General features: G+C 40.0%; 1 protein-coding gene across 8 annotated transcripts in view; it reads right to left on the minus strand.

Moving 5' to 3' along the window:
* Mia2 (MIA SH3 domain ER export factor 2) overlaps positions 1 to 27,978 on the minus strand; it is a 47,518-nt gene that overhangs the window by 7,982 nt on the left and 11,558 nt on the right. For 5 of the 8 annotated variants that reach the window (XM_050138784.1, XM_050138786.1, XM_050138788.1 and 2 more), the window contains 16 exons: positions 27,720 to 27,746; positions 27,117 to 27,227; positions 22,962 to 23,033; positions 21,472 to 21,576; positions 17,539 to 17,661; positions 16,495 to 16,615; positions 14,728 to 14,774; positions 13,636 to 13,726; positions 12,730 to 12,868; positions 11,989 to 12,090; positions 10,190 to 10,250; positions 9,677 to 9,712; positions 8,262 to 8,329; positions 6,934 to 7,016; positions 4,536 to 4,664; positions 1,275 to 1,430 (listed from right to left, as the gene is read on the minus strand). In XM_050138784.1, coding sequence (XP_049994741.1) covers positions 1,275 to 1,430; positions 4,536 to 4,664; positions 6,934 to 7,016; positions 8,262 to 8,329; positions 9,677 to 9,712; positions 10,190 to 10,250; positions 11,989 to 12,090; positions 12,730 to 12,868; positions 13,636 to 13,726; positions 14,728 to 14,774; positions 16,495 to 16,615; positions 17,539 to 17,661; positions 21,472 to 21,576; positions 22,962 to 23,033; positions 27,117 to 27,227; positions 27,720 to 27,746 — 1,471 coding nt within the window. The remainder of the gene's footprint in view (positions 1 to 1,274; positions 1,431 to 4,535; positions 4,665 to 6,933; positions 7,017 to 8,261; positions 8,330 to 9,676; positions 9,713 to 10,189; positions 10,251 to 11,988; positions 12,091 to 12,729; positions 12,869 to 13,635; positions 13,727 to 14,727; positions 14,775 to 16,494; positions 16,616 to 17,538; positions 17,662 to 21,471; positions 21,577 to 22,961; positions 23,034 to 27,116; positions 27,228 to 27,719; positions 27,747 to 27,978) is intronic. The other 3 variants (XM_050138789.1, XM_050138782.1, XM_050138787.1) reach the window with 1 other exon arrangement.

Below are 27,978 nucleotides of genomic sequence, written 5' to 3' on the forward strand. Positions count from 1 at the left end.
TCCCTGGGAGGCCTGCCCTTTTCTGAATGGAGGAGGAATGGATCTGGGGGAGAGGAAAGGTATGCAGGATCTGGGAGGAGAGCAAGCAGGGGAAACTGTAATTGGTATGTAATTTATGAAAGAAGCATAAATAAAAAAAGTAGTAGTTCTATTCTAAATTCAACCAGCCACAACCAGTGTGAGAAAACCCCAGGAAACAGCTGTGACAAGCTCGACAGCACATGCAGCAAGAGGCTCAGCTCAGGACCTGAGTGGGAGAAAATCGGCCTCTGGAGCGCACAACTTGCTGTACGTGGCTGCAGTCTGAGAACCTGAAGCTCCAGGACTGTACCTGGCATCCACAGACACATCCTCCTGTGATGGTTTGGATAGGAATGGCCCCCAGAGACTCATATGTTTGGATGCTTGGCCATAGGGAGTGGCGCTTTTAGGATGCATGGCCTTGTTGGTGTCATGGTGGGAGGGAGCTTTGAGGTCTCCTAAGCTCAAGCTACTACCAGTGTGGCAGAGTCTCCTGTTGCCTGCAGATCAAGATATAAAACTCTCACCTCCTTCTCCAACACCCTGTCTACCTGCATGCCACCACACTTCCTGTCACATAAAGGATGAACTAAACCTCTGAAACTAAGCCAGCCCCAATTAAATCTTTTCCTTTATAAGAGATGCCGTGATCATGGTATCCCTTCACGGCAATAGAAACCCCAACTAGGACATCTCTCTACAGGCAAGCCACACCTGGGAAATTTAGAAAGTAGAAGGCAGGTCCTGCACCTCTACATTCCCCGCACTCCCAAGTAGGAAACACCTGCCAGTCAGAAATATGGTCACTCTAGGGAGGATGAACTGGGTAGTCTCAAGAAAGGTGGGAGAACCTGCTCAGGATGCAGGAGGATTGCTGAGAGTTCAAGCAGCAGTGACAAAGAATTTTAACAATTATATTTGTAAACACACACATTTTTTTTAACCCCTCCAGATACGTAATTAAATTCTGGGTAAGAAATGTTTGCTAAGATGACAATGGAAATTTTTACTGCTGTAGTACTACATCCCTACATTGTTCAGATTTTCAAAAATAAGCATGTATTATTTGTAGAAGCAGTAATAACAATTGGGAAAACTTCCTATAATGTGAACAGTCACCTCATAATACTCTTTTTTTTCTAAACAGTATCACAATTTTTAAAACAGAGAACACATATGGCCCTCTTTCCATCACTGTATCCCAAACACAAGATGTTTTGCAAGTTTGAACAATGACTGTTGTCTTCACACACCTGGTGGAGGGGCCATCACCCTTCGGCCGTGTTCCCACGGAGGTGACAGGGAGCTGTCAGAAGGTGCTCTGGGGGCATCATATGCCCTGTCATAGTTTGAATCTCCTCTTTCAATATTCATCTGATGGTCCAGAAAATTCTCAGGGCCTCGTGAGCCTAATTAAAGAAAACCCAGATCTGTATTATCTCAAATTGCCACAAAAGACCTCTGTCAAAATCAAGATGCCTCTTCAAAAGTTAATACAAATTCAAACAAAGCTTCCCTGAAATACATTTGATTATGATTCTACCAAAACCATTTCCAAGAAGTGGGAAATAATTTTGCAATGTGTATAAACAAATACTTGCTTACAGGCTAGAAAAATAGATTAGAGATTAGAGTATTTGCTTAATTAACAAATGGCTCTGAGATCAACCCACAGCACAAAATAAATAAATATCCAACAACACTTGCCTATAAATTCATCCTTAAGGATTACCACAATCATTATTTTATAATTATATCTATAATTATAGCTAATAAATACTAAGTCTGAAAAACACGGTATAGAAGAAAACTGTAAAGACTTATACTAAGCAAAACTATAAGATAAATAAAAGATAAGGTTTTTGTTGCTTAGGCATGATTTCTGCCAATCATCATAGAGGCTGCACTACTGTATCAACGACCTACTACTAATCAAGTAGCTCCAGACAACAAGAACTCTATGAATGTAGTAATTCTATCCAGCAATGATTATATATTCTGGTAAATCCCCAGATCTTTCCTCCGAATCAGTTCATGAGAAGAAGGCTGGGAAGGGAGAATGCTCAGGAGTCCACAGGCCTTCGTGAGAGAGTCAAACATTCTCCTCATCACTTGCCACCAGGACCAAAGACACAGGCAGCCAAGGGACTAGCAGGTAGACGCTGCAAACCTGAAAACACGAACGCTCAAAAGGTTTTAAAAACTAGATGTTTACAATTCACTCAATAAAAATAAATTTCTTTCCTCATACACAATATTATTCAAGCTTTCAAATTTCAAGATAAAAGAGGAAGGAGAAGGAGCCGCTCTGCCCTTTCACTGCTCATAGGAAAGTTGGTCCCAACAAAGCTTTTAGATCTGTTGGTAACTTACCAAGAATTTCTGTAGCTTTTTAATAGACAGGAAACAACCTTGCAAATAATCTGAACACACTGTCACTTAAAAGCAATTAAAGAGAAGAGGAAAGTACATAAACAGGAAAGGAGAAAGGAAAGGTAATTTCTGTGATAATTTCAGACATTCATTGGACTACAAGCAATCCTTGACTTATGCAATCCAAGTTCTAGTGAGTTAGCTTGGCCAAATAAACACTGTTTCTTAGGTACTGTGTTCAGCTATGGATAGCTACTACCCATGTGTGCTGTGCAAAATTGACTTTGTCTTAATGAACATTCTTCCTTTAATGAAATGTGATAAAAAATGTACAGAATCAGAAATCACAAAGTGCAATGGCAAATACTTGTGGCTGGCTGTAATTGCATTTATACTGGTATGTAACATGATATGACATGCATTTCTTACTATAAGTCCAAGTATAAAAGGTGGTGGCAAGGGGATTGGCTGATAGCACTAAGCCCAAATCTTAAGCAGACATGTAAATTTAAACACTTAACCCTTTCTGGAGTGTTCCATACAACCCCCTAGGACTCCGTGTCTGACATAGTTACTTTCCCCATAAGTTTCCAGTTCAAAACCAACACAAGCAAAGCTCTTTCTGAGGTGAACCAGGCTGGCAGGTGTGGAAACAGTTCCACATGGAGCAAACGAGGATAAGGATAACAAGAGGAAACAGACTGAGCTCTCCTCCACCTCAGTACCTAGTACTGGGCACCTGGGAACCTGATATTCTCACAAACAACAGAATGTTAGATGATTTACAATGGCCTTAGGTTTAGCTGAAGAACATAGTTTACCTGAGAGACTCTAGAGTAAGTAGACTCAAGTGTAAAATATTGATGTTTGGTTTATTTTGCTGGGGTTTTTGTTTTGTTTTGTTTTATTTTTAACTTTTTTTTTTTTTTAGCTTTTATGTGCATTAATGTTTTGTCACGGGAAGTTTCAAGACCCCTGGAACTGGAGTTACAGACAGCTGTGAGCTGCCATGTGAGTCCTGGGAGTTGAACCTAGGTCCTCTGGAAGAGCAGTCAGCACTCTTCACGGCTGAGCCATCCAGCCAGCCCTAGTTTGCTGTTTTTTTGAGTCTCACTTGTTCCTGACACACATTTAGTTTGTTACATCGCTTACATAAATGGTTAGAGACATTTCATTAGCAGGTCCTGTACTAAATATAGCTACGGAAATACAGAAACAGCAAGGTAAGTATGGGAGCAATGCAGGCAACCCCGGCATAGTCTCTCAAAGCATCAGTAAGAGTTAAGATTCCTGAAAAGGCCCCATGTAAACTCCGTCTAGAAGAGCACTCTGACTTCCTTCATGATTAAAAGGGGGGGATAGGGGCTTTCATGTTATGATTTACTATTTTTTTAAAAAGTTACTGAATTAAATATATACATATAAAAGTCTACAGTCTGATCCTATTTCATCAAAGTGCATTTTATGCTGGTTAGACTGCTCTATCTTACATATTCTTTAAAAGGTTTTATGCAGTATAATATAATTTTGAAACATAAACATTGATTCCTCATTATCCAATACAGGCTGAGTACTCCTTACTGGAAATACACGGTGCCATAAGTGTTTGTAATTTTAAATGTGTGTGTGCACGCGTGCACATGCGCACACATGCTTATAGACCTTAAGGATGGAACATCACAAATCCAAAATCTGCAATATGAAATGCTTCAAAATTCACAACTTTTTGAGTGTTACAGCCAAAGTGTCTGCCATTCAGAGCACTCAGGATTTCTGAGTTTTCAGAACTGGGATGGCCATCTGCCTTAACCTGTACACAAGAGAAAAACATCAGAAGAATGTACTATGGAGAGTTTTTCTTTGTTTTTGAGGCTGAATCTTACTATGCAGCTCTGAATGGCCTGGAACTCACTATGCAGACCAGGCTGGCCTCAAACTCCCGACTGCTGGAATTAAAGGTGTGAGCCACCATATCTGGCCCAAGATTCTGTACCCAGTTAAAAAAATAAGTAAATCTATGATGAGTGCAAGGAACGCTTGTACTTTCCAAATGTCTAGTCAGATTATTTTAAAGGTAAGTTAAGATGAAAATGGAAAGGAAGGAAGAAATTTAGAGTAATAAAAAGGTTTAAACCATATACCTCTTCCTCCTCCCCCAGGAAGTGAAGGTGAGAGTCTGAGTGGACCCTCCAACAACGTTGGAGGAGAGAGAAAAGCTCTCGTTTCAGATGAAGGTCGGCCCAATGGTGAGGGACCAAATGGGGAGTGCTCTGGAATAATTAAAACAGCAGATGTCAATGCATACAAGTGAGCTGTACCATAAAGTCAGAATCCGTTCAACAGCTGTCATCGGGTCATCCTATGTCGGCTTGTCTCGTCTGTGCCCTCAAGACTACACAGATTTAAATAGACATTTAGTCAATTAAAATCATACATTTGTATATATGAATACCTTGAATTCTGTCAGCTTTATACCTATATGCAGTGTTCTGACTTTTTTAAGGTTTTACTTCATTTATGTGTGTCTAAGTGTGGGGTTTTTACATGTAAGCAAGCAGCAATGGCCTAAAAGGCCAGAGGCATTGGATTCCCTAGAGTTGAAGATTACAGGAATCATGAGTTACTCAATATGGGTGCTAGGAACTAAATTCAGGTCCTCTGCAAGAGCAGTATGTGCTCTTAACAGCTGACCCACCTCTTCAGCCCTGAGAGAGTTCTGATTTTTTAAAACGTGAAGGTAGTAGGTCTGTGTTAAATGTCACTTATTTTTATCTGTGCAATGCTAAGGGCAGGCTACAAGCTCTAGAAAAATTTTAAGTGGTTAAATAAACACAAGTCAAGACATGTTGTATATAAAAACCAACCCACAAACAAAAGAACCACAAACAAAACCAAACCATTAGTTACTGTAAGTAACCACACAAGCTAAACAAAGGATGCTGGCAATGCTTAGGAGTTACTGAAAGATTTAGGGAGCATGAAGTTGGCTTCCTTTTTTCGTTTGCTCATTTTTTATGTTGCTGTTTTGTTTTTTGAAACGGTATCATATAGCACTAGCTGGCCTCAACTGGATATGTACACCTGACTGTATACTCACAACGATTAGCCTGTCCTTGACTCAGACTAGGATTAAAGGTGTCTGCCACTATGCACAGATGATGAGAATTTGGTGACCGAATACTTCCCACTATTTCAACCAGGAAGGTTTACAACATGGAAGCACTTGATTTAAAGCAGAGTCAGACAGTTCATGGTCAACCATGAAATGTTTTAGTTAAGTCTTTTTTTTTTTTTTTTTTTGAAACAAAGTTTCTCTTGGCTCTCCTGGAACTTGCTCTGTAGGCAGACTGGCCTCAAGATCTGCCTGCCTCTGCTCTCCCCCCCCCCCGCCCCCCCCAAGTGCTGGGATTAAAGGTGTGCACTACCACTGCCCCTAAAAGTCAGATTTTGAAAAGGAAGTAAATTCATAAAATACTCTGAAAAATAAGAAATTACTTTTGAATTTTACAAGTTAAAGACTCAGATATTATCACGCATCCAATAAATTTGTCTGTAATCCAGATAACCAAGAGCCCTGCCATTTTACAAACGTAATCATTCTCAAATTGCGACTACGCTTCCAAAGGTAAAAATTCAGCATCAAGAAAGAACTTAAACACCAGGGAATTCACATTTGAGTAAGTCTTATAAAGTGTGTACCTGTCACACCCAAAGGGTTTACAAAAAGATTAAAGCATGGTTTACCCTCCCATAGAATCCTGATTTGAATTTAAACAAAAATTCTGCCTATACACTTGGCACACTTCAAGCTTTGCTACTACTTGATTGAAGTCAATGATCTGATATTTTAAAATGTAAGACACATTTACATTTAATGAAAGTTGACTCTCAAAAATGATTTCCTGAATTCCAGAGGTTATTAAAGATAGATTCTACCTACCAAGATTTCATTTCCTAACTACAGTACCTTAATTCCACTTCAACTAACATCACTCTGAAAATGCTTAGCTGTTTGGAGAGCATTAAAATGTTCAGTAATGAGTCTGCAGAGGGCTAACTGCACCTTTGAGGGCTAACCTCCCTGGGACGATTAGAATCATCAGCTGCGAACTACGTCTGTCCTAAGAATTTGAGTAGCCGTGTTATGTTAATTCTCACTTTATTCAAGCAAATTTCAAAGTATTGTTAATATGTAAATAGTCACTGCTATTCCACTTAAGTACGTCTCATTCATTCTCCCAGAGTCAGCTACCGGTACCTTATTAAGAGCACTGGGCAGCTCAAGGAGTTGACAGCACTAAATACCTGCCATGACATTTCAATGAGAAAGGAGATACCAATCGTTTTCATTACTGCTAGAAAAACAAAACCCAGAAACCCAAGCCCAGAGTTAATCAAACAGTTTCAAACAGAATCTTCACTACAAAATCCAAAATATCGTAGGTGAAAATGTTAACTTACACTAAAGTAAACTATATACATAATATATATATGGATATACAATATGTATTTTAAACAAGGGTTAAAAAAAAAGACTACCTCTGCCAAATGCTGTATTTGGAACATCAAGTGCATAAGGATCTTTTTCTAAAAGTTCAAGTTTAAATTCTGTCTCAGTTAATCTGCAAACAAAGAACAAACATCGCTACGTTACTCACCCGAAGGAAACACCACATTTTAAGCAAAGGCCACTTCCAAAGTAGTTCCTCTCACAAGCTCTACAACTGCTAAAGAGAGAAAGGCCTACCACTGGTCTGCCCAGATACCTTTCCACGGTTCCCACACTTCCTTGGGGAGACCGGCTTCTCATTAGAGGTACTGATGTTTAAAATTGCATGCCTCTAAATCAAGACTTTGATGGGTGCTGTCTCTCCAAGTGCACATTTCTGAAGTAGAACAGCCAAAATAAACTAGTGCAAATGTGTCACTTTATAACCACGGAACCTGAGGCAGGGGCTGTGACTGCTAAATGAAAAGGCCAGGCTACAGCACAGAACTGCTCTGAGTTACCTATACTTCCCCTTGTAAAACTGGAAATCTCTAAACTTTGTATCTTTAAATGTTACATTTTAAACAAACGTGATTTAGTCCTGATTCTTAGACTTGAAATAAAACGACTATCTGACTTGAATTTCTGAGCTTCCAGTTGGAAGACAGAAACTGGCTTTTAATGATGCTAAAAGCAGAGTTTGGCAAGCAAGGGTAACAGTCTACAAGATGCTACCACCGCACATAAAACCATCTACTCTTCCCTTTTACTGTACACTTTTGTTCTTTCTTTCACTTTATTACTGCACAGCAACACCCAACAACAAACTAGTGCTGAGACAGTAAACACTTTCTCTACCTAGTGATGAAGAACACAGATACTCTAAGCATCATGGTGTCAGAAAGAATGCCTTTCTTTTGCCCATGTCTTTTCTCCACTCATACTGGTTTAATATTTTAAAGTGACACTTTTTACAGTGTAACTTGTGAAAGCTTCTTTAAGGTGTCCCTGTAGTAGCCTAAGGTAAGTATTTCAAACAAACAAACAAAAACCAAAAACACTGGGGCTGGAGAGATGGCTCAGAGGTTAAGAGCATTGCCTGCTCTTCCAAAGGTCCTGAGTTCAATTCCCGGCAACCACATGGTGGCTCACAACCATCTGTAATGAGGTCTGGCGCCCTCTTCTGGCCTGCAGACACACACACAGACAGAATATTGCATGCATAATAAATAAATATTAAAAAAAAACCTTCAAACCCGCTAAAACCAACAATATTTCATAGCAGATTATGTGGATTTACTACAAACCTTTTAAAATTTAACCTTATATAAGCATTAAAATTCTTTGAAGCTTTTAAAGTGTCCCCATGAATACTTACTTTTGTCTATTAAAAGCATTTTCTTTCCTTAAGTCATTGAGATTTCTTTCAAAAGTTCGAGCTGCCAGCTTGAAGAAAATAATACATTTTGAAACTATATCTATATAGTTAAACTTCAAGACAAGAGCAGCACAAATATCAGCATGATGGCATGTAATATCACAACCCAAAACAGACACGAGTCGGTATAACACACTTTAAATTGAGAGAATTATTCAAAAAGGGAATGAACATAAAGCTGGAGTTTAATTGGCACTTGCTAATGTAGATTGCTACTAAAATGCAAAGTCTGGGCCTAAAGTTATTTGGTGTTGTAAATATCCAGTCCTAAGAGGCATGACGGCAATGGAAATGGATGGTCATTATGCCCAATCAAAAGTCTAAAACAGCTTCACAGGGTGCCAGTATAGTTCATATTTTTAATAACTTAAATACAGTCAGTGAATCTTACACATCTATTAAGTATAAAACACTGTGCAGGGCTGGAGAGATGGCTCAGTGGTTAAGAGCACTGGCTGCTCTTCCAAAGGTCCTGAGTTTAATTCCCAGCAACCACATGGTGGCTCACAACCATCTGTAATGAGATCTGGCGCCCTCCTCTGGCATGCGGGCATACATGGAGGCAGAATGTTGTATACATAATAAATAAATCTTAAAAAAAAAAACAATGTGCAAACACTAAGTAGTTTTAATGTGTATGCACACATACGACTCTGAGTGCAAGTGTTTGTGGTGTGTGTGTGTTTGTTAGGAGCGTGAGCACCATGCCCAGCTTAGTTATAATAAATACCAAGAACATGCAATGTTCCCAAATAATCATTAACAAAGGCAAAACATATGGTGCTGTGCATGCTTCACAGCCATTCTGTGGACTCCACAGATTAGATGCAGCATATACGAAACATTAGATAGATCAAATGCAGGAAGTGAGCTTACCAGACACAGGTAGACAAAGACTAACATTGTACAACCATTCACAAATCAAAGGAACAACTTACTAGGTAGACCATACACAGGTAGACAAGAACTAACATTCTATAACTATTTAGAAATCAAAGGAACTCAACTTTCAAATTTGCTTTCACTTAAAACTGTGAGACACACATGAGAATTGATTTTAGCCAATGAATAAACTAAACATTCACAGAAAACATAGCCTAAATATATTTTAGTACTATCAGAAAAGATTTTTTTTTGGCCGGGCAGTGGTGGTGCACACCTTTACTCCCAGCACTCAGGAGGCAGAGGCAGATGAATCTCTATTTGTAACATGATTTCATCACTGATAAAAATTAATAAAATCAATAAAGTGATTATTTTTTAAATACTACCTATATTTTTATCTAATCTACAATGAGTAGTATATTTCCTGAAAGGAATTTGACAAAAGGGCTTTAGGAGAACTTAAAACTTACCCAATTATCATGTGCTTTCTTCTCATGAGAAATAACCTAAAAAATATTAAATTAAATTTATTCCTAAATAAAATTATTAAAATTATTCCTAAATAAAAACATTCATTCCCACCACTAATATTTAGGGCACAAACCATAAACTCAAACTGCCCAGGAATCTCTGAAGCAGAACAAGCATTTTGAAAGCATACTCTCATGTATACGTATGATCTGCTCTACTCAACTGTTAAACAAAAACTGATAAAAATTTCTTTAATGCCAACAAACCTCATGTGATGATCAACTATGAGAGTTTCCAAGGAACAGATAACAAGCACAACATGGGACTGCAGTGGTGACAGGCATTATCTGGGCTACGTAATCCTCATTCCCAAAGAAAGGAAAGTCTTGGAATTTTTGGATTTCAGCATCTTTCACAGGTTTACGAAACACCTCAGAAGGGATGGAAGCTACAGTCCTGCAGCCACTCTAGAGTCAGAGTGCTCTCGCTGTGTGCACAGCGGTCACACGTACCTGTCCTTGAAGAGAGTGGACTGTTTTCTCCATCTCTTCTTCGAGATCCTTGGCGCGCTGTCTATAAGGAACAAGTGGTAACACATAAGGAATGAGAGCACATGGCTACAAGAATACAGAGAGTTCTACCTTAGGTATAACCCCGAGACTCATCTGTCGACGCTGAGGATTTTAAAGAGCATCTTTCCCTCCCCTAATTCTAACCTCAGCTAACCCTTGTGAGCACTACTGCTTGAGTGGGGCTCAAACAACATCACAAATAATCACATATAATCCTCAAGGCTTCAGCCAGCCTGGCCTCGACCCCAGTTATAATCTTCCTATCTCTCCATCCTAAGTGAAGGCGTCACGGGCAATGCCACCACGCCTGATCTTCAGGTTTTCATTTTCAGGACAAGGAATTCCACAAGATTAACTCAGATCCTGTAATCTTGACAGAGTCCCAAGGAAGAAACTCTTTTACTTTTTTTTGTTTTTCAAGACAGAGTTTCTTTGCGTAGTCCTGGCTGTCCTGGAACTCGTTCTGTATACCAGGCTGGCCTCGAACTCACAGAAATCCTCCCAAGTGCTGGGATAAAGGCATGTGCCATCACCGCCTGGCACAGAAGAGGAACTCTTAAAAGGTGAAAACATAACTAACTGTCTTTATGAAACAAAGAAAGCAATTTTTCCTTTTAGACAAAATGCAAGTTTACTCTCCCCTAGGTAAAGAGATGTTCTATGACAAATTGCTGCAGTGTGCTTCTTAACAGACATTCCAGTGCCTCCTTATATCCACTGAGGACTGGATGCAGGATGCCCCTCTGTATGCTATGAATATGTTTTATTACCATTAGTTAATAAAGAAGCTGCTTTGGCCTATGGCAGGGCAGAATATAGGTAGGCAAGAAGACTGAACTGAATGCAGGGAGAAAGAAAGTGGAGTCAGGGAGACGCCATGTAGCTGCTGAAGGAGAAAGACTAGAACCTTAATGGTAAACCACAAGTCTCGTGGTAAAATACGAATTAGAAATGGGTTAACTTAAGATGTAAGAGCTAGCTAGGAATATGCCTGAACAGCTGGCCAAACAGTGTTATAATTAATCTAATTTCTGCATGAATATTCAGGTCTGGGCAGCTGGGAAATGAATGTGGTCTCTGTTTACAGACTGAACAAAAAGCCATAGCTAGCATTTACTAAATGCTAAGTGTGCCTTGTACACTTAGTGGCACACTTACTGAATATTAATACTGTGTTCATTCTTCCCCATTTGAACAAAGCCCAATGAATAAGCTTTAATTAAACTGCTCTCTCTATTTCCTTCTTTGAGACAGGGGCTCATGTAGTCCAAGCTGACTTCAAACTCACTCTTAGCCAAGGTTGGCCCTGATCTTGTGATCATTCCGTTCCACCTCCCAGTGCTACCACATAGCATTCATATTTACAAGCTTCTTAACATTAACATAAAATATGTCTATATTTTAAATATATATATTTAAAGTATATATGTATATATATAGTCCTTGAAAAGAAAACGTTTTCCTTTTTATATTTTCTGAATATCTGCAAAATACCAAGAAATTCAAATGCCAAGTAATGAAATAAAAATAAGCCAATCCACTGGGTGGTAGAGGCACACACCTTCAGTTCCAACACACAGGCAGGTGAATCTCTGAGTTCAAGGCCAGCCTGGTTCACAGAGTGAGTTCCAGGTCAGTCAGGGATACAGAAAGCAACCTTGTCTCAAAACAAACACAGAAACAAATGCCATTTTGTTACTCCTGCTGCTGAGCATCCCACAAGAAAGAGAACTTCATACCTGTAGGTCTCCAGCTCCTGGTTCGCATGGCTGATCTTCTCATCTACTTTGGAAAGTTTTTCCTCTTTCTCTAATCGGTAATTTTCCTCTACTGTCAATTTCCTTAAAACAAAAATATTTTATTTCTCTTAAAGTATATAATAACTATAATCAACTACACTTTTAAAAACACATCAGAACCGGTGCAGCCCACAAAGGAATTTGCACATACCACTGCACAGACGGAGGGTAAATGCCAACAGATTAAAGGTTCAGAGGGTCGACAAGCTTTGCTGGTGAGACAAACATGGGCCGCACAAGAGGCATTGGATGATGAGAGCAGCTGCCCTGCGCTCAAGGCACAGGATCCTGCCGTTTCCTATCTAGAACAAGGAGCACTGAGCAAGTCTGACTTGTGGAAGAGAAAGGAATCAGTTTTACATACGCCAGGCGGTTCCATTCAAAGACATCTCTCAGATTCCTTGACCCAGCTTGTCTGCATTAGTTTAAGGTGTTAATTTGATAAATGCTTTGAAGACATTAAGGAATTAAGGAATCTGCGAGATAGCTTGGAAACTCCAACATCATTTACATTTTCTTCCAGGAAGAAAAACAGGCTTCAAGATGAAAGAACATTCTTAAAAGTGAATGATGCAATCGAATTGATAAGGTCCAATGATTACATGTTTAAGGCCCTGAACATGTAACAGACTGTGAAGCCACTTTCCGTGTCACCTGATGGAGTCACTGAACACGTCTCACCTGTGAAGCTTCATTTCGTTTTCTTGGTACAGTTCAGTCAACACTTTGAGTTTGTGCTGAAGCTTCTGCTTCTCGTTTTCCAACTGCATGCCTTCTGACTCCAGAGATGCATTCTCAGACTCCAGACTTCTGATACGCTCTAGAGAAATGTTTCAAGTCATCGGTCATCAGCCACTACTGAAAATCAACTTCTCAATTGAAAAAAACAACTGTAAAGAAAATTTTAGCCGGGCAGTGGTGGCACACGCCTTCAATCCCAGCACTTGGGAGGCAGAGGCAGGCGGATCTCTGGGAGTTCGAGACCAGCCTGGTCTACAGAGCTAGTCCCAGGACAGGCATCAAAGCTACAGAGAAACCCTGTCTCAAAAAACTGAAGAAAAAAAAAAAAGAAAATTTTAAATTTGATACTTTTTATGATCTAAAACTATACCAAACATATACTACTGCATGGTGGCAGCGAGCAGCACTATTATGAGGTGTGACTGTTGGAGGAAGCTGTCACTGAGGCTCCTCCTGCTGCCTGCAGTTCTAGATGTAGAACTCGTGGCTCTTTCTCCAGCACCATGTCTGCCTGTGTGTCACTAAAACGACAATGACAACTGTAAGACTGATCTTGGGACAAGTATGGTCTACTACTTTAAATTATGTATATAGATTATTTACTGGCACCAAAACTTGGAACTGTAAGCCAGCCCCAATTAAATGTTTTCCTTATAAGAGTTGCCATGGTCATGGTGTCTCTTCACAGCATAGAAACCCTAACTCAGACGCACCATAATCCACAGCCCTACACGCTTTAAAAACTATTTCATAAACATAAGAGAAATGGAAATGCCTTTACCAACAACAGCAAAACTCTCAGTAATTCATTCTCTTTAAGGAGAAAAGCCATTGAGAAAACCTTACCTGTAAGATTCTTTTTTATTTTCTCTACTTCAGATAATTGAGTGTAAATTTGGTTTCTTTCTCCTTCCAAGGCTTTTAAAGACACACTCAACTTTAAAGAAAGAAGAAAAAAGCAATAATCAGCTATAAAAGACACACACATCTCCCAATCCGCCCCACACTGCACTGCAGCTATTTTCCCTCTGATGATGTCATGCTAAACACGCAGCCATTGGTGCAGTGCTAACGCGGCCTTCACACCACACCACCAGGACTTCTCACTCAGGCTAGGAAGAACAGGGAGAGGAATAAACCAGAAGAAAACACTGCACAGAGGAACTATGAGATAAATACGTTAACATTTTAAAGCATCTGTAACTGAAGGAATGAGTGCAGAACTTAAACTTTTCTAAATTCTATAATTATGTGAATTTCTAAAAGTTAACAGAAAAAAGCAATTGAAAAAGAAAGCTCTAGGGGTTGGAGAGACAGTTCAGTGGTTAAGGGCACTGGCTGCTCTTCCAGAAGACCCGGGTTCAATTCCCAGCACCCACAAGGTAGCTCAAAATTGTCTGTAACTCCAGTTTCAGAGAATATGACACCCTCACACAGACATACGTGCTGGCAAAACACTAATGCAGATAAAATAAATTAATCTAAAAAATAGAAAATTCTTTTTATTTTTTTAATTGAAAAAATTTCTGCCTCCTCCCCGCCTCCCAGTTCCCTCCCCATCCTCTCACTTCCCTCCCCCTCCCCCCTCTCTTCTCCCCCTCCCCCCACTCCTCTCCCCCTCCCTCTCTAGTCTGAAGAGCAGTCAGGGTTCCCTGCCCTGTGGGAAGTCCAAGGTTCTCCCCCCTCCATCCAGGTCTAGGAAGGTGAGCATCCAAACTGGCTAGGCTCCCACAAAGCCAGTTCATGCAGTAGGATCAAAACCCAGTGCCATTGTCCTTGGCTTCTCATCAGCCAAAAATAGAAAATTCTAATCATTTCTCATATAACCTTATAAGGAAGCACTAAAAGCAATCTTTAAATTAGTTACTAAGAGCAGAGATATTTAATCCCTGCTGTAGGTCCTCCCCATCATCTTTATATTTACAAGATAATACAAACCTTACTAGCATTAATCAACTCATCCAAAGCTCCCTTCAGCTGAATTCCTACAGCGAAAAATAAAACTATAATTATTGAGGACATCAAAATAAATGTATTAGTTCCTCAGCTAGTCTTACAACCCCTCTTCTTGCCACAGTGAACAACTTGGAGCTGAGCTTAGCACCTCTTGCCTTCAATCCCAATACTCCAAAGCTAGACAAGGGCATTACCATGAGTTTGAGGCCAGACGGGAACTACAGAGTGAATTTTGAGCCAGCTTGAGCTATGATGAGATACTGTCTCACCAAAACAGTCATCAAAATAAATTTAATAATTTGTATAAGGTAGAGTGACCTCCTCTCAGCAAACTAAACATTAAAAACAAAGTACTACAGAGTCCCAACAAGAACTGAATAGTCCTATCTAAACACTGGCCACAGACTCAACTATGTTAGATGCTTACGGCATTACAGCATCCAAAGTAGTAGTGAACCATGGCTCAAAATTAAGCATAAATTCTAAAAGAAAACTATTTCTTATATGATAAAGTAAAAATGAAAAACTAAAAATATAACAGTTCCCGTTATGTGTTTTAGGAGCAGTTTGTCCATCCGCCCGAAATGCCGTGCACTCCCACCACCTCATACAGCTGGACTTTCCAGTAGATCTTCCTTCACCTCTTCAGAGTTGTAGCCGCCTCTTTCTTTGTCCCATGTGTCCTACATCTCTTCATCACAACTTTAAAACACACAATTCCTAAGTTCTATATTGCCTGTGATCCTCAGTGGCATAAGGCCATCTCCCACTGTCCTGCTGCTTCCTGCCTGAGAAGCGACCCGCCCGCAATCTGTTCATTACTCAGTCATCTCAGTCAATCTGTCCCATCACCTCCTAACAGTATACTGCAGTAAGTATCCTAGTTTATTATTGATTCTCTAAGTCTCTTACTGTGGCTAAGTAATAAACTTCTAAAAGTACAAGAGAACAGGAGAGGGCACAGTACACAGAAGGGGTTCACTCAGCACTACCTACAGTTTTAGGTCCCCACTAGACAACTTGAAAACTATGTCTGTGAGTTGAGAAGTCTACTCATCATACAACAGGTCAGGGAGTCGAGACAGGGGACACAAAGCTCAAAGAATCACCATTGCAGCTGGGCAGTGGTGGCACACACTTTTAAAGGCACTTGGGAAGCAAAGGCTGGCAGATCTCTGAGTTCAAGGACGGCAGGATCTATAGAGGGAGTCAAGGCCAGAATGGTGTATACAGTGAGTTCTGGGACAGCCAGGACTATACAGAAAAACCCTATCTTGAAAAAATAAAACACGCAAACAAAGGAATTACTGCTGAAATGAATTAAGCCTAGGGTACATGCGACATTCTGGGATTATTTTTAATGTTTTTAATTTTATTCTGTACTCTTTTCAAATTAAAATTTAATGAGTCAAAGGAATTGGTTTGAAAATACAGTAAATAGCTAAATGAACCTTCGTTTTGTGACTGCCACAATATAACCAGCAAGTGCAGTCACAATTTGTGGCCAAGATTAACGTACTATAATCTGTCTAAAGCAAAGGGTTTCTGAATTACAGCTATTCTGACACCCATGTGACTAGCAATAAAGATAGGCACCAGAGTGGTTATGATCCAAGTCTAAGTGTTGTAATGAAGAGACGTATGACACATGGCATTTCGGGCAGATGGACAGAATGTGCCAAGTACAAGTGTACAAGGAGCACAGCTCACACGTAGAATGAAGAGGACGCAAGGCGCCAGCCACCATACCTGAGTGCGCAGCATTTTCTAGGTCATTCTTCACTTCCAAACTGAGATTACCATCACGTGCTGCGTTTTCTCCGAGGACAGCAGTCCAGACTTTCATCTTTACCAGGTTCTCCATCAGTGACTGACATTGAGCAAAAAGGGAAAAGAGAAAGAAAGTAGTGACTGGTGCTAATAACTTTAGAATTTAGAACTTAGCAATAGTTTAAAATGCAATTCCAGGCCAATGAGAGCTTGGCAGGTAAAGGTATCTGCCACTAAACCTGATGACCTCAGTTTGAACTCCAGGACCCACATGGTAGACAGAGAATTGCCTCCCAAAAGCGGTCCTCTGAGCTCCATACACACATCCTGGCGTGCACATACCCTACACATACATACACAAATAAGTTTTAAAATATAATAAAGAAATTTTAAATCAATCCACATAAATTTCTCATGTGTTCTAATTTGCAAGCTGCCACTAAGGTATGTAAATACTTATTTGTGAAACTGCAACATTAATTTACTATTAAACCTTAAAAAATAAAAAGCAAAACTTGCTGAGCATAGTACAACATCTTTAATTCCCGCACTTAAAAGGCAGAGGCAGGCAGATCTCTGTGCCCTCCTACTCTACAAAGTGAGTTCAGGTAAGCCAGGACTACCTCATGGAATACCTTGCATTCAAAAGAAAGAGAGGAGAGAAGAGAAGAGGAGGGGAGCTTTTTTTATCAACGAAATAAGTAACACAAACTTAGTAGCAATAGTAAGAATATTCAGTCAATACATATAAACTACAAACAATTTTTCAGCGTTTTCTTAACCAACAGTAGCAGATATCAGCATAACAAGAAGAGGTAAAAATCATTTTCTGTCTTGATAAATAGCAGGCCAAAATCCCGGAGGAGAAAGACATGGAGTGTTAGCACACATATCACAAACCTGTGTATCTTCAAGAATGGATGTGACAAAAGACACAACAGCAATAAGAGCTTTAACAGTATTTGAATTTCCATTAAGTATAAAACTGTGGCCAAGTAGCCACTAAAACCAAAGAGCCAGTACCTTGATCTGATTTTCTTTTTCATTGAGAACTTGCTCTTCCTGTACTTTGGATTCCTCGAATGTTACTTTCTGGTTATCGAGTTCATTCGTTTGTTCTTTCACTGCTTCAGCTTCCTGTAAAAGCTGATATGAAAACAATAACGAGGATGTGAGAGATAACACATATTTAGATACATTTATTTAAAGGTTTAGATGTATCATTAAATGATACTACGAAGGTAGGGCTACTACTTAAAAAGGAAGTCAGATGTGGTTCCCTTTTGTAAAGAACTTTTAAAACAGGAGACTGTGGAGTAACAAATATTCTCCAACTGATTTAAAAGGTCATTTTTTATCAAGTACAAGGTTTCTGACACACACTTATCTGAAAGTCTAATCAATTCTATCTTTGTATTCCATATAATATGCCAGAGCTCACTTACCTTAATGATATATTTTTAGTCACCATGCTGTTTTACTCAGGGTTATCTGAAGATAGGTAACCCTCAAGAATACTATTAATCTGGAACAGATATTTTGCAGATAACCCCAGTCTAGCCTGGGCTACATGGAGGGGAGGTACTTTTGATTATAGCACGAGAAATTTACAACAGGCATTGTCACTATCACATTCTCTGAAATCTAAGATGGCATAACAAAATTGTAAAAGGAAAAGGCATCAACCCCCCCCCCCAAAAGGAGAGAGATGAGGAAAAGAAAATTAGAGAAATAGAAGAGACACAACTGTGTCTACTGTCTACAAACAATAGACTGAGCCAGCTGGAAAGTAGAAAATAAGATGATTTGACACAATCCAGAAAGGCTCACGATTTGAAGCAGTAACAACAGCGATAAGTAGGACAAAGAGAAGAACTGGGGCCTAGACAAATAGTGAGTAGTTAAGAGCACCCATGCTTGATCCCCTGAACCTGCATGGTTCAGAGCTGCCTAGAATCCCAGAGGGTCTAATGCCCTCTTCTGGCTGTCATGGCTGGCTGCACACATATGCACATACCAACACATAGGAACACACACACACATGGCTCCTGTCCCTCCTCCCTCCCTCCTGCTCCTGTCTTCTAACCATGCACACACGCATTTAGTTCTGCCACTCATCTCTGTCTTTATGCACACATCTAGCTGGATGCTCCATCCCTGCTGGCTACCTTCAATAGTGCTGGACGGTGCTGTGCATGCTGCCAGGGGGAAAAAGGAATCACCAATGTCACCGACCTGTGAGCCACGCAAGCTACAATAACAACCTGCCTGACAAGATATGTCTGCTGGTGTAGTAGTGGCAGAAATGGTATGCGCAACCAACTACTTTATAATTGAAAGTAGGTCAACCACCTGAGGCCAGCTCAACAGGATGGAACCCAGCACAGCACAGTAACACATACCTTTCATCTCAGTGCTCAGGAGGCAGAGGCAGGGGGAACTCAGTCTGATCTGCATAGGGAGTTCCGGGGTAGCCAAGGTTACATAGAGAGACTTTGTCTCAAAAAAAAAAAAAAAAAAAGGAATCCATTCCTGACAATGTCAAGAGGTCCTCTGGTCTACACACAGTTACATATATGTATCCACATGCACACATTAACACAATCACACGCATCTACAAATCAATAAATAAAAAATTTAAATTATCACAATAAATACATAAAATAATTCTAGTAACCCACAGAATCAAGAGGTGTTTCTAGAATGAGTGTCCAAGAAATGAAAGAAACACAGTGTGGCCCGCCCATCATGTCATCTCAGAGCGCTGAAGACAACAGAAAGGTATCAACAGCTTGTGAAGAAGCTACTCAGCACTCCAGTCTCAAGACCAGAGGAGGAAAGAGAAGACAATGCAACAATGTCAAGATTTTATTTTAAAAAACGCAGACAGAACTCCGGTTTGAGGCTACACTGTGAGTTCAGAACAGCCAGGACTATTACCCAGACAAACCCTGTCTCAAAAAACAAGCAAACAAAAATGTGGAGCAAATGAGTATCCAAATAGCAGAAACATGAAAGAGGACGAGGAGCTGGAGAACTGCTGAGTGGTTAATACCATGCAGTTTCTCCAAGGTCCTGACTTCAGCTCCCAACACCCCATCAAGGTAGTCGCAGCCACTTACAACTCCAACTCCAGAGGATTCAACACCCTCTACTGTGGGCACCTTAATCATGACCACAGATGCACACAAATACAGACACATAATTAAAATAACAAATTTTTTAAAAAAATCTTTTTTCAAAAATGAAAAACAGGACATTTTCAGCTATGCAACCTCCTTTTAAAATTACCTCCTGTACCTCGTTATCAGAAAGTTAATCAAAATAATGAACCACAAAAGAACAAGTCTTTGATAAAGGAAATAGAATGCTGAAGATGAGAAAACCAGAATCCTTGGCAGCTGAGTGAAACGAAGCCTCGGGATCAGAAGCCCAATAGAAATATGGAACAGGTTCTTTTCTTCCTTTCTCTTCCCCCCCCCCCACCGCCTTTGTTGTTTTGAGGCAGGGTTTCTCTGTGTAGTCCTGGCTGGCCTGGAACTCACTCTATAGACCAGACTGGCCTCAAATTCTCAGAGATCTGCCTGAGAGCTGGGATCAGATCAAAGATGTACACCACCATTGCCCCACAGAACACATTCTTATTGTACCAAAAGAATCTAAGTTCCCAAGAAAAATGGCTCCCAGAAAAAAACGAAGGGAAGGGAGATGGCTCAGTGGTTAAGATTGCCTACTGTTCTTGGCAGGACTTGAGTTTGGTTCCCTTTACACTTCTCGGTTGGCTTATAACTGCCTGTAATTTGAGGTCTGTGGGAGATCTGATACCTCTGACCTCTAAAGGCACCTGCACATGTATGCACACATTCACACCCAAAATACACACACACACATAATTAAAAATAATAAAATAGAAGAGAAGGAAGAGAAAGAGGTGGCAGCAGGCATAGTGACACATACCTATAATCCCAGCAGTTAGGAGACTGAGTACCACAGAGTGCCTTCCAGACCACACTGAACTACACTAGACGACTTTCTCCAAAAATATAAATAAAATAATAATACTAGAATCTTAAATGAACAAATTAGCCAAACACACACCTTTAATCCCAATAAACCATGCTAGTTTGCCATAAAAACTGGGTGGTAGTGATACACACTTTTAATCCCAGCACTAGAGAGGAATATAAAACAGGAGGAGACAGGTCTCACGCACAGTCTCATTCTGAGATTCCTGAAGGCAGAATCACCATTTCAGACTGAGGTAGAAGTAAGAGCCAGCAGCTGGCTGTTTTGCTTTTCTGGCCTTCAGGTTGAACCCCAATTTCTGTCTCTGGGTTTTTATTAATCATGCTACAAAGACTACCTATGCGGTCATACACAATGGAAAAAGGACAGTCTTCTCTCAAACAGGGAAGGTAAGGACCAACACCAAGCCATGACCTGTGCACACTTGAACTCTCACACAAAACACACACATGCACGCGCACGCACACCTCGATATGCACACTGTGGAAAAGAAGGAAGGGAGAGAGGGAGCAAGGGAGGGAACGGAAGGCAGGGAAGAAAGAGGAGGAAACAGGGCAGGAAGACAGAGAATTTTCATGCCAAAAATCGTACTGGGAGAGAAAAGGGGGGTCACATACATGCAGGTGCCTGTGTGAGAGGAGGATGGGAATGAAAGCTACATTTCATCTTCCGTGCTCCCAGAACGCCTTTCCTCTGGGCCCCCGACTGGAATGCATTCTCCCCTGTGAGTGGTGCTAGCCCCCGTCTCCAGTGACCGCCTTGGCTTATCTCTCTCGTGGGAGAAAAGAGAGGGAAAGACGCTTAGACCCTCGGGAGACAGAAGTACGCAGGGGACTGCTGCTCTCAAAAGCCTGCTCATTCATCGCATGGCTCCAGGCACCCAGAGCTTCGAAAGCTAAATTCAGATCTAAGTCTCTACAGACTACAAACCTGCTTCTGGCCTTCCTCAAGTTCAGATTTTTCAATCAAGGCCTCTTTTATTGCTCCCTTAAGTCGTTCTTCATTGATTTCAAATATTTTAAAGGTAGTTTTCACCTAAGTAAAAGAAATATACAGTTTATAACAATTTAACAGAAAGTTTCATGTTTATGTATTCTCCACAGAACATAAAATTTAAGCAAAGACCCAAACAGGTCACTGTTAAAAGCAGCAAACGCAGAACCAGCAATACTTTGACACAACAAACAAACCACGACCCAGGGCCCCATCCTACCCTACCGCTCATTTGCCATGTGACTCTGAGCAAATTATTGAACCTTCCGTGTACTATGCGGACAGTTTTGTTAATTGCTGAAATAGGAAAGACAGAAATGAACAATTACTAGCTACTGACTTATAGGTTTATTTAATGATTTAAAGTACTGCTTGTACTGCCTATTTGCCAAGCATGGCTTTACCTGCTTACCTGGTATAGAATGACCTGAAGAAACAACAATGGGTTGTTGCCTTAAGCAACCTGCTGACTGCCACATCAGCACTGGAAAAATCTTGCCTGCTTGCCTGACCACTTTGTGGTTTTAGAATACAAACCGAACCCAGAATGGAAGCCTTTCAGGAGCTGTCCTGACTTCAGTCCACCACTGATGACATCTCTTCTCTTCCAGGCTTACTAGTGCCCAAGTACTTATTCCAGGAAGATCCCACACTACTTACTCTTTGTCTCCTACCCTAAACGTCAAGACTGTAGGAAGCAACTCTATTTACTATTGTTACATATATACACACAACTTCAAGAGTGCTCAGCTACAGCCATAGTTTAAATCTACCCAGGGAAAAATAAATTTCATTGAAAATAACTCAAGTTAAAACAAATGCATATTTAAGATTCCCTATATTTCAAATACTAACGTAATATCTTATTACCCAATGTGTGACTATTCTTGGTAATCATCTATATATGGAATTAAATAAAATTGAAGCAAACTGTGAGTAGTTTTTCTTAATTAAATAATTTGAAATAGAAAGACCCACCTTTAATCCAGATCCACATTTTTCTGGTAGCAGCCTATCTAAAGGACATGGAAAGAGGAAGCGTTTGCTCTTTGCTTGCTTCTGCTTACTCTTGCTGGCAAGTCCATTTCTTCACTGGCAACAGAGCCTACTTCTTTGGGACTCTGGTGTATACTGAATATCTCATGAGAAATCTAGCCTCACGGACTGAGAAACTACTGGTCTCTTGGACTCGTTGTTGGTAGACTGCCATTGCTGGACTAGCTGGACCACAGCTTATAAGCCACTCTAATAAATCCCCCTTAAATAGCGAGGAGGGAGGGAGGGAGGGAGGGAGGGAATCTATAGATGTCACCCTGTTAGTTCTATTCCTCTAAAGAACACTAATATACCTAATCATAGAAATAACATGAAAACATAAATGTTCTTCAAAAGTGACAGACCAATTAAAGTAATTCAACTTAACTTACTTCAGCCACTTGTGATTTAAGAGATTTTGATTCATCTTCTAGAGACTCTATCCTTTTTGAAATATCAGCCATCTGGAAAGACAGTATCAGTCAATAAGTATTTAATAAGTCCCTTTAGCTCCGAGACAACATGTATTAGTTAGGTATATTGTTAATTTATTATCAATAAAAGTGAGAGGCCAGATGAAGAGGACTTACCAACTTGTTTATAATGTGCTCACAAGGATTTTACAAATTACATGACAATAGTACGTCTTTTCAAATTCAATGTATCATAGTACTTTTCAGGTTCAAGATAAACCCACAAATTCATATTTCAAATAATCTCACACAGATCAAGATTTTCCTTATGTCAGACTTTAAATTAAAAAAAGTTATAATATTCCTAATAATATTTTTAAGTTAAATATACATATATCCATTCACATTTCCCCCATAGCTCCAGGGACACAGAGGGTCTATGTTTCCATTAAGCAATTTGTAACACACTGCTCAAAGAACCCATTTAAGTGCAGGATCTTCCCAAAGAGCCAGAGCTAATTATGCCACCAACACCAGCATGAACCAGGAAGCCATTTCTTAATGAAGTCACGCAGTTTTTTTGCTGCTAATGCTGAGTCAGGAAGACCTCTCTTAAAGGAATCGTGCCTCTACTTGCTTCCAGCAAAGAGCCCACCTGAGAAAATGCTGCTACCATGAAGCCATGTTTAACTCTGTGTGTGTGTGTCTAGAATTCATTCCAAGCTCTCTCAGGTTTTATGTGGATGTAGCTGGCCCATGATGGTGTACCATTTTGTAGTGGGAGATTGCTCATTTGTTTCTTTGCCTCCCAGTCCCAAAATAATCACACAGAAACTACATTAATTACAACACTATTTGGCCAATAGCTTAGGCTTCTTATTAACTAACTCTTTCATCTTAAATTAACCCATTCCTATTATTTTGTATATTACCTCAAGGCTCGTGGTTTACCGGTAAAGTTCCAGGGCATCTTTCTCCTTAGGCAGCTACATGGCATCTCCTTGACTCCACCTACTCTCTCTCTCTTTTTATCTATCTATCTATCTATCTATCTATCTATCTATCTATTTATCTATATTCCTATTTCCTGACTATATTCTTCCCCTTCACAGGCCCAAAGCAGCTTCTTTTTTTTTTAAAGATTTATTTATTTATTATGTATACAATATTCTGTCTGTGTATATGCCTGCAGGCCAGAAGAGGGCACCAAATCTTATTACAGATGGTTGTGAGCCACCATGTGGTTGCTGGGAATTGAACTCAGGACCTTTGGAAGAGCAAGCAGTGCTCTTAGCCACTGAGCCATCTCTCCAGCCCTCCTTCCTTCCTTCCTTCCTTTCTTTCTTTCTTTCTTTCTTTCTTTCTTTCTTTCTTTCTTTCATCCTGTCTTTCTCTTTTGGGTTTATTTTGGTTTCCGAGAAAGAACATGGAATCAGGTAGTTAGGGAGACAGAATAGTCTGGGAAGATTTGGGTAAGGACAAAGAATATGATCAAAATATACTGCTATGACAACATTTTTTTTAAATAGTAAAAACATGTAATAGAGAATCAGAACAAGGGGATGGCAAGATGGCACAGAAGCTGACAGTTCCTGCAAAGGACCAGGGTGCAGCTCCCTGAACCCACACTGGGCAGCTCGCAACCACCAGTACCTCCAGTTCCAAGGGGATCCAGTGCCCTCTTTTGGTCTCTGCACACACTGCATGCATGTGGTGCACACACAGGTGCAGGTATACACTCACACGAATGAAAATAAAGAAATAGAGATTTAAAACTCTCCCCTCGCCGGGCGGTGGTGGCACACGCCTGCCTTTAATCCCAGCACTCGGGAGGCAGAGGCAGGCGGATCTCTGTGAGTTCGAGACCAGCCTGGTCTACAAGAGCTAGTTCCAGGACAGGCTCCGAAACCACAGAGAAACCCTGTCTCGAAAAATCAAAAAACAAAAACAAAAAAAACCCAAAAAACAACAACAACAAAAAACTCTCCCCTCCCCGCCAAAAATAGATTCTAAAGAACAAATGTGGTAGGTACCAGGTGGAGCTGGCCCCCTTCAATCCAGTGGCTCCAACCTCTGTTCTTCTTCTCCCCTTTCTGCACACAAGTGAGTTTGTCGTTCTCCCAGGTGACCAAGCTCTGCGTGAAGGAAGAGAGAAAACAACGCTTTGTTCTGGCAGGATCCCTAATATCATCAGGTAGGATGCATGCCGAGCTAACCTTGTGAAACTGATAGATAGCCTATGCTACATTTCAAAATTTTTTATTTTGTGTGTGTGTCTGTATGTGTTGCCTACATGTATGCATATATACTGTGTGCATGCCTGGTGCTCACAGATGTCAGAAGAGGGCATCCCTGGAATTGAAGTTGTAGGAGGATGTGAGCAGCTATGTGGGTGCTGGGAATTGGACCCCAGGTTCTTTACAAGAGCAACAAGTGCTTTTAACTGCTGAGCCGTCTCTCCAGCCCCGCGTCTATGTTATTTTCTTTTCTAGCACCATAGGGTGCTTGAAATCTTAGCCGGCTTTCATGCATGCCAAGTGAGAGCCCGACCTCTTAGTCACACCCTACTGCCTTACCATGCATTTTCTGTTATCCAGGCCTTTGTTATCTTCCTCAAATTCTTCTCCAACTTTGAACTTAACAAGATAATTCCTTAGACTGCTGTATGTGTGGATGGTAAAGGAATCCCCATTTTGTTCGATCACCTTCTGTGGCTTCAACAACTTGGCGATCTTACGAGTCGCAAAGTCGATACCTGGAAAGTTATTGTTCTTATTATATTTTTTATCTTAACATTTTACATTTATTTATGTATGTATGTGTAAGTCAGAGGACAATTTATTTTAAAACAGGATCTTACATAACCGCGCTGTCTTTGAACTTGGTGCAGAGTTGAAGGTGACATTGAACTCCTGATTCTCTTGCCTCTACCTCCAAGTATTGGATTATAGGTGTGTACCATCATGCTTGACTCAAGAGATTTTTTTTTTCTTGTGGGTTTTTTTTTGAGACAGGGTTTCTCTGTGTAACAACACTGGCAGTCCTGGAACTTAAACTCACAGAGTTCCAGCTGCCTCTGCCTCTCAAGTGTTGGGATTAAAGATGTGGGCCACTACACTCAGTGACTTAAGAACATTTTTGTAGGGGCTGGAGAGATGGCTCAGAGGTTAAGAGCATTGCCTGATCTTCCAAAAGTCCTGAGTTCAATTCCCAGCAACCACATGGTGGCTCACAACCATCTGTAATAGGGCCTGGTGCCCTCTTCTAGCCTGCAGGCATACACACAGACAAAATATTGTATACATAATAAATAAATAAATAATTAAATAATTANAGAGGGCACCAAATCTTATTACAGATGGTTGTGAGCCACCATGTGGTTGCTGGGAATTGAACTCAGGACCTTTGGAAGAGCAAGCAGTGCTCTTAACCACTGAGCCATCTCTCCAGCCCCCAAAGCAGCTTCTTTATTAACCAATGATAATAAAACATATTCACAGCATATAGATCCTTCACTAGAAATGATTATTCAAGTTATATTATTTATGTTACTTCCACAGCAAATATGGAAATATGGAAATTTTCTTTGTAAATGTAAATGTATGAGAGCACCAAGTGTTGGGGAACACACTTGCAATCCCAGCTCTTAAGAGGCACAGGCAGGAAGATCAGGAGTTTGAGGCCAGTCTCCATTACACAGTTATACAGACTGGGCTATAAACCAAGACTGTCTCAACAAGAAAAAAGAATATGCAAAAAAGACCTCTGATCACATCTGAAAAGTGAAAGATTAGATCTGGAAATTTTTGTTCTCATGGTCTTCTACATTCTATTTTTCATGTGCATGAGTTTCCCCCCCCCTTTGGTTAGATTTATTATTTGGTTGGTTGGTTTGGGAATTTTATTTATTTATTTTCATTTATTTACATTTTTTAAGATAGTGTCTCTTCTCCCTGTGCAGGCAAGGCTAATCTAGAACTCCTGACTCGTCCTCCCAAGTGCTAGGATTACAAGCTTGTGCCACTATGGTTGGCTTACATGTAATATTTTAATCAGTGTCAGTATTTTTTCAATATTTAATCAAAAGTATTAATATGTAAAATTCATAATTTTCTTAGAATACACAAGACTCACCAACTCATCTTGTTCACAATGTTTAGCTCTCTCTTCTTCTAGCTCCTTCTCTAGAAGGAGTATTTCATCTTCAAGTTCAGATTTGGATTTTTCTAGATTTTCACAAGTTGCCTAAAATAGAAAGCTAATTTTAATAAGCTAGACATACAAATATTTAGTTAGGGTAAAAAAATCAAATGAGTATAATCAAACAAATTTATAAACACTTTATACATTTGTTCATTTCGCTAATATTAAAATAGCAGCAGGTCAAGCAGTTGCCAGCAACTTCTATAAAGAGTGTAAGTATTTCAGGCTCCCAGCAGCTAAGCATGAGAAACAAAGACTACCCATGAAGGAATTAATATGGCTACATTCCAATAAAACTTTTATTTACAAAGACAGAAGACTGGAGAAAATCCACCAAGCACAGCTTGTCAACAGTTCTTAAGCATGTTAAAAAGCATGTTACAGGGGAAAAGGACGTTCAATTTAATATAAAAAAAATGTAAATCAAGATTGCATCATATTTTCCATTGAATGACATATTTTTATAATAGTTTTAATTTAAAGTGGTTAATTATTAGATTCGCTTTTGATTTTTAAATACTATAATTAACATACCTCTGATATTTGTGATCCTTCAACAAACTTGTTAAAAGAAGACAAAAGTACAATGTGTTACAGTAGTCCACACCTGTTTACCTGTATCTCCCCAAATCTGACTACATCATGACCGGACTTCTGGCTTGAATCAAGATTACTCTGTTGGTTTGATTTTTACCTGCAAAGTCAACTCTCTGCAAAGCTTTGTAAAACTTGTATTTCATTATAGTCTGTGTCCAACTACGACTACTGTCCTTACAAATGTTTACCATTACTA

Source organism: Alexandromys fortis, unplaced genomic scaffold (assembly GCF_014885135.2).
Source record: "Alexandromys fortis isolate MF-2015 unplaced genomic scaffold, M_Fortis_MF-2015_v1.1 scaffold_35, whole genome shotgun sequence".
Lineage (NCBI taxonomy): Eukaryota > Metazoa > Chordata > Mammalia > Rodentia > Cricetidae > Alexandromys > Alexandromys fortis.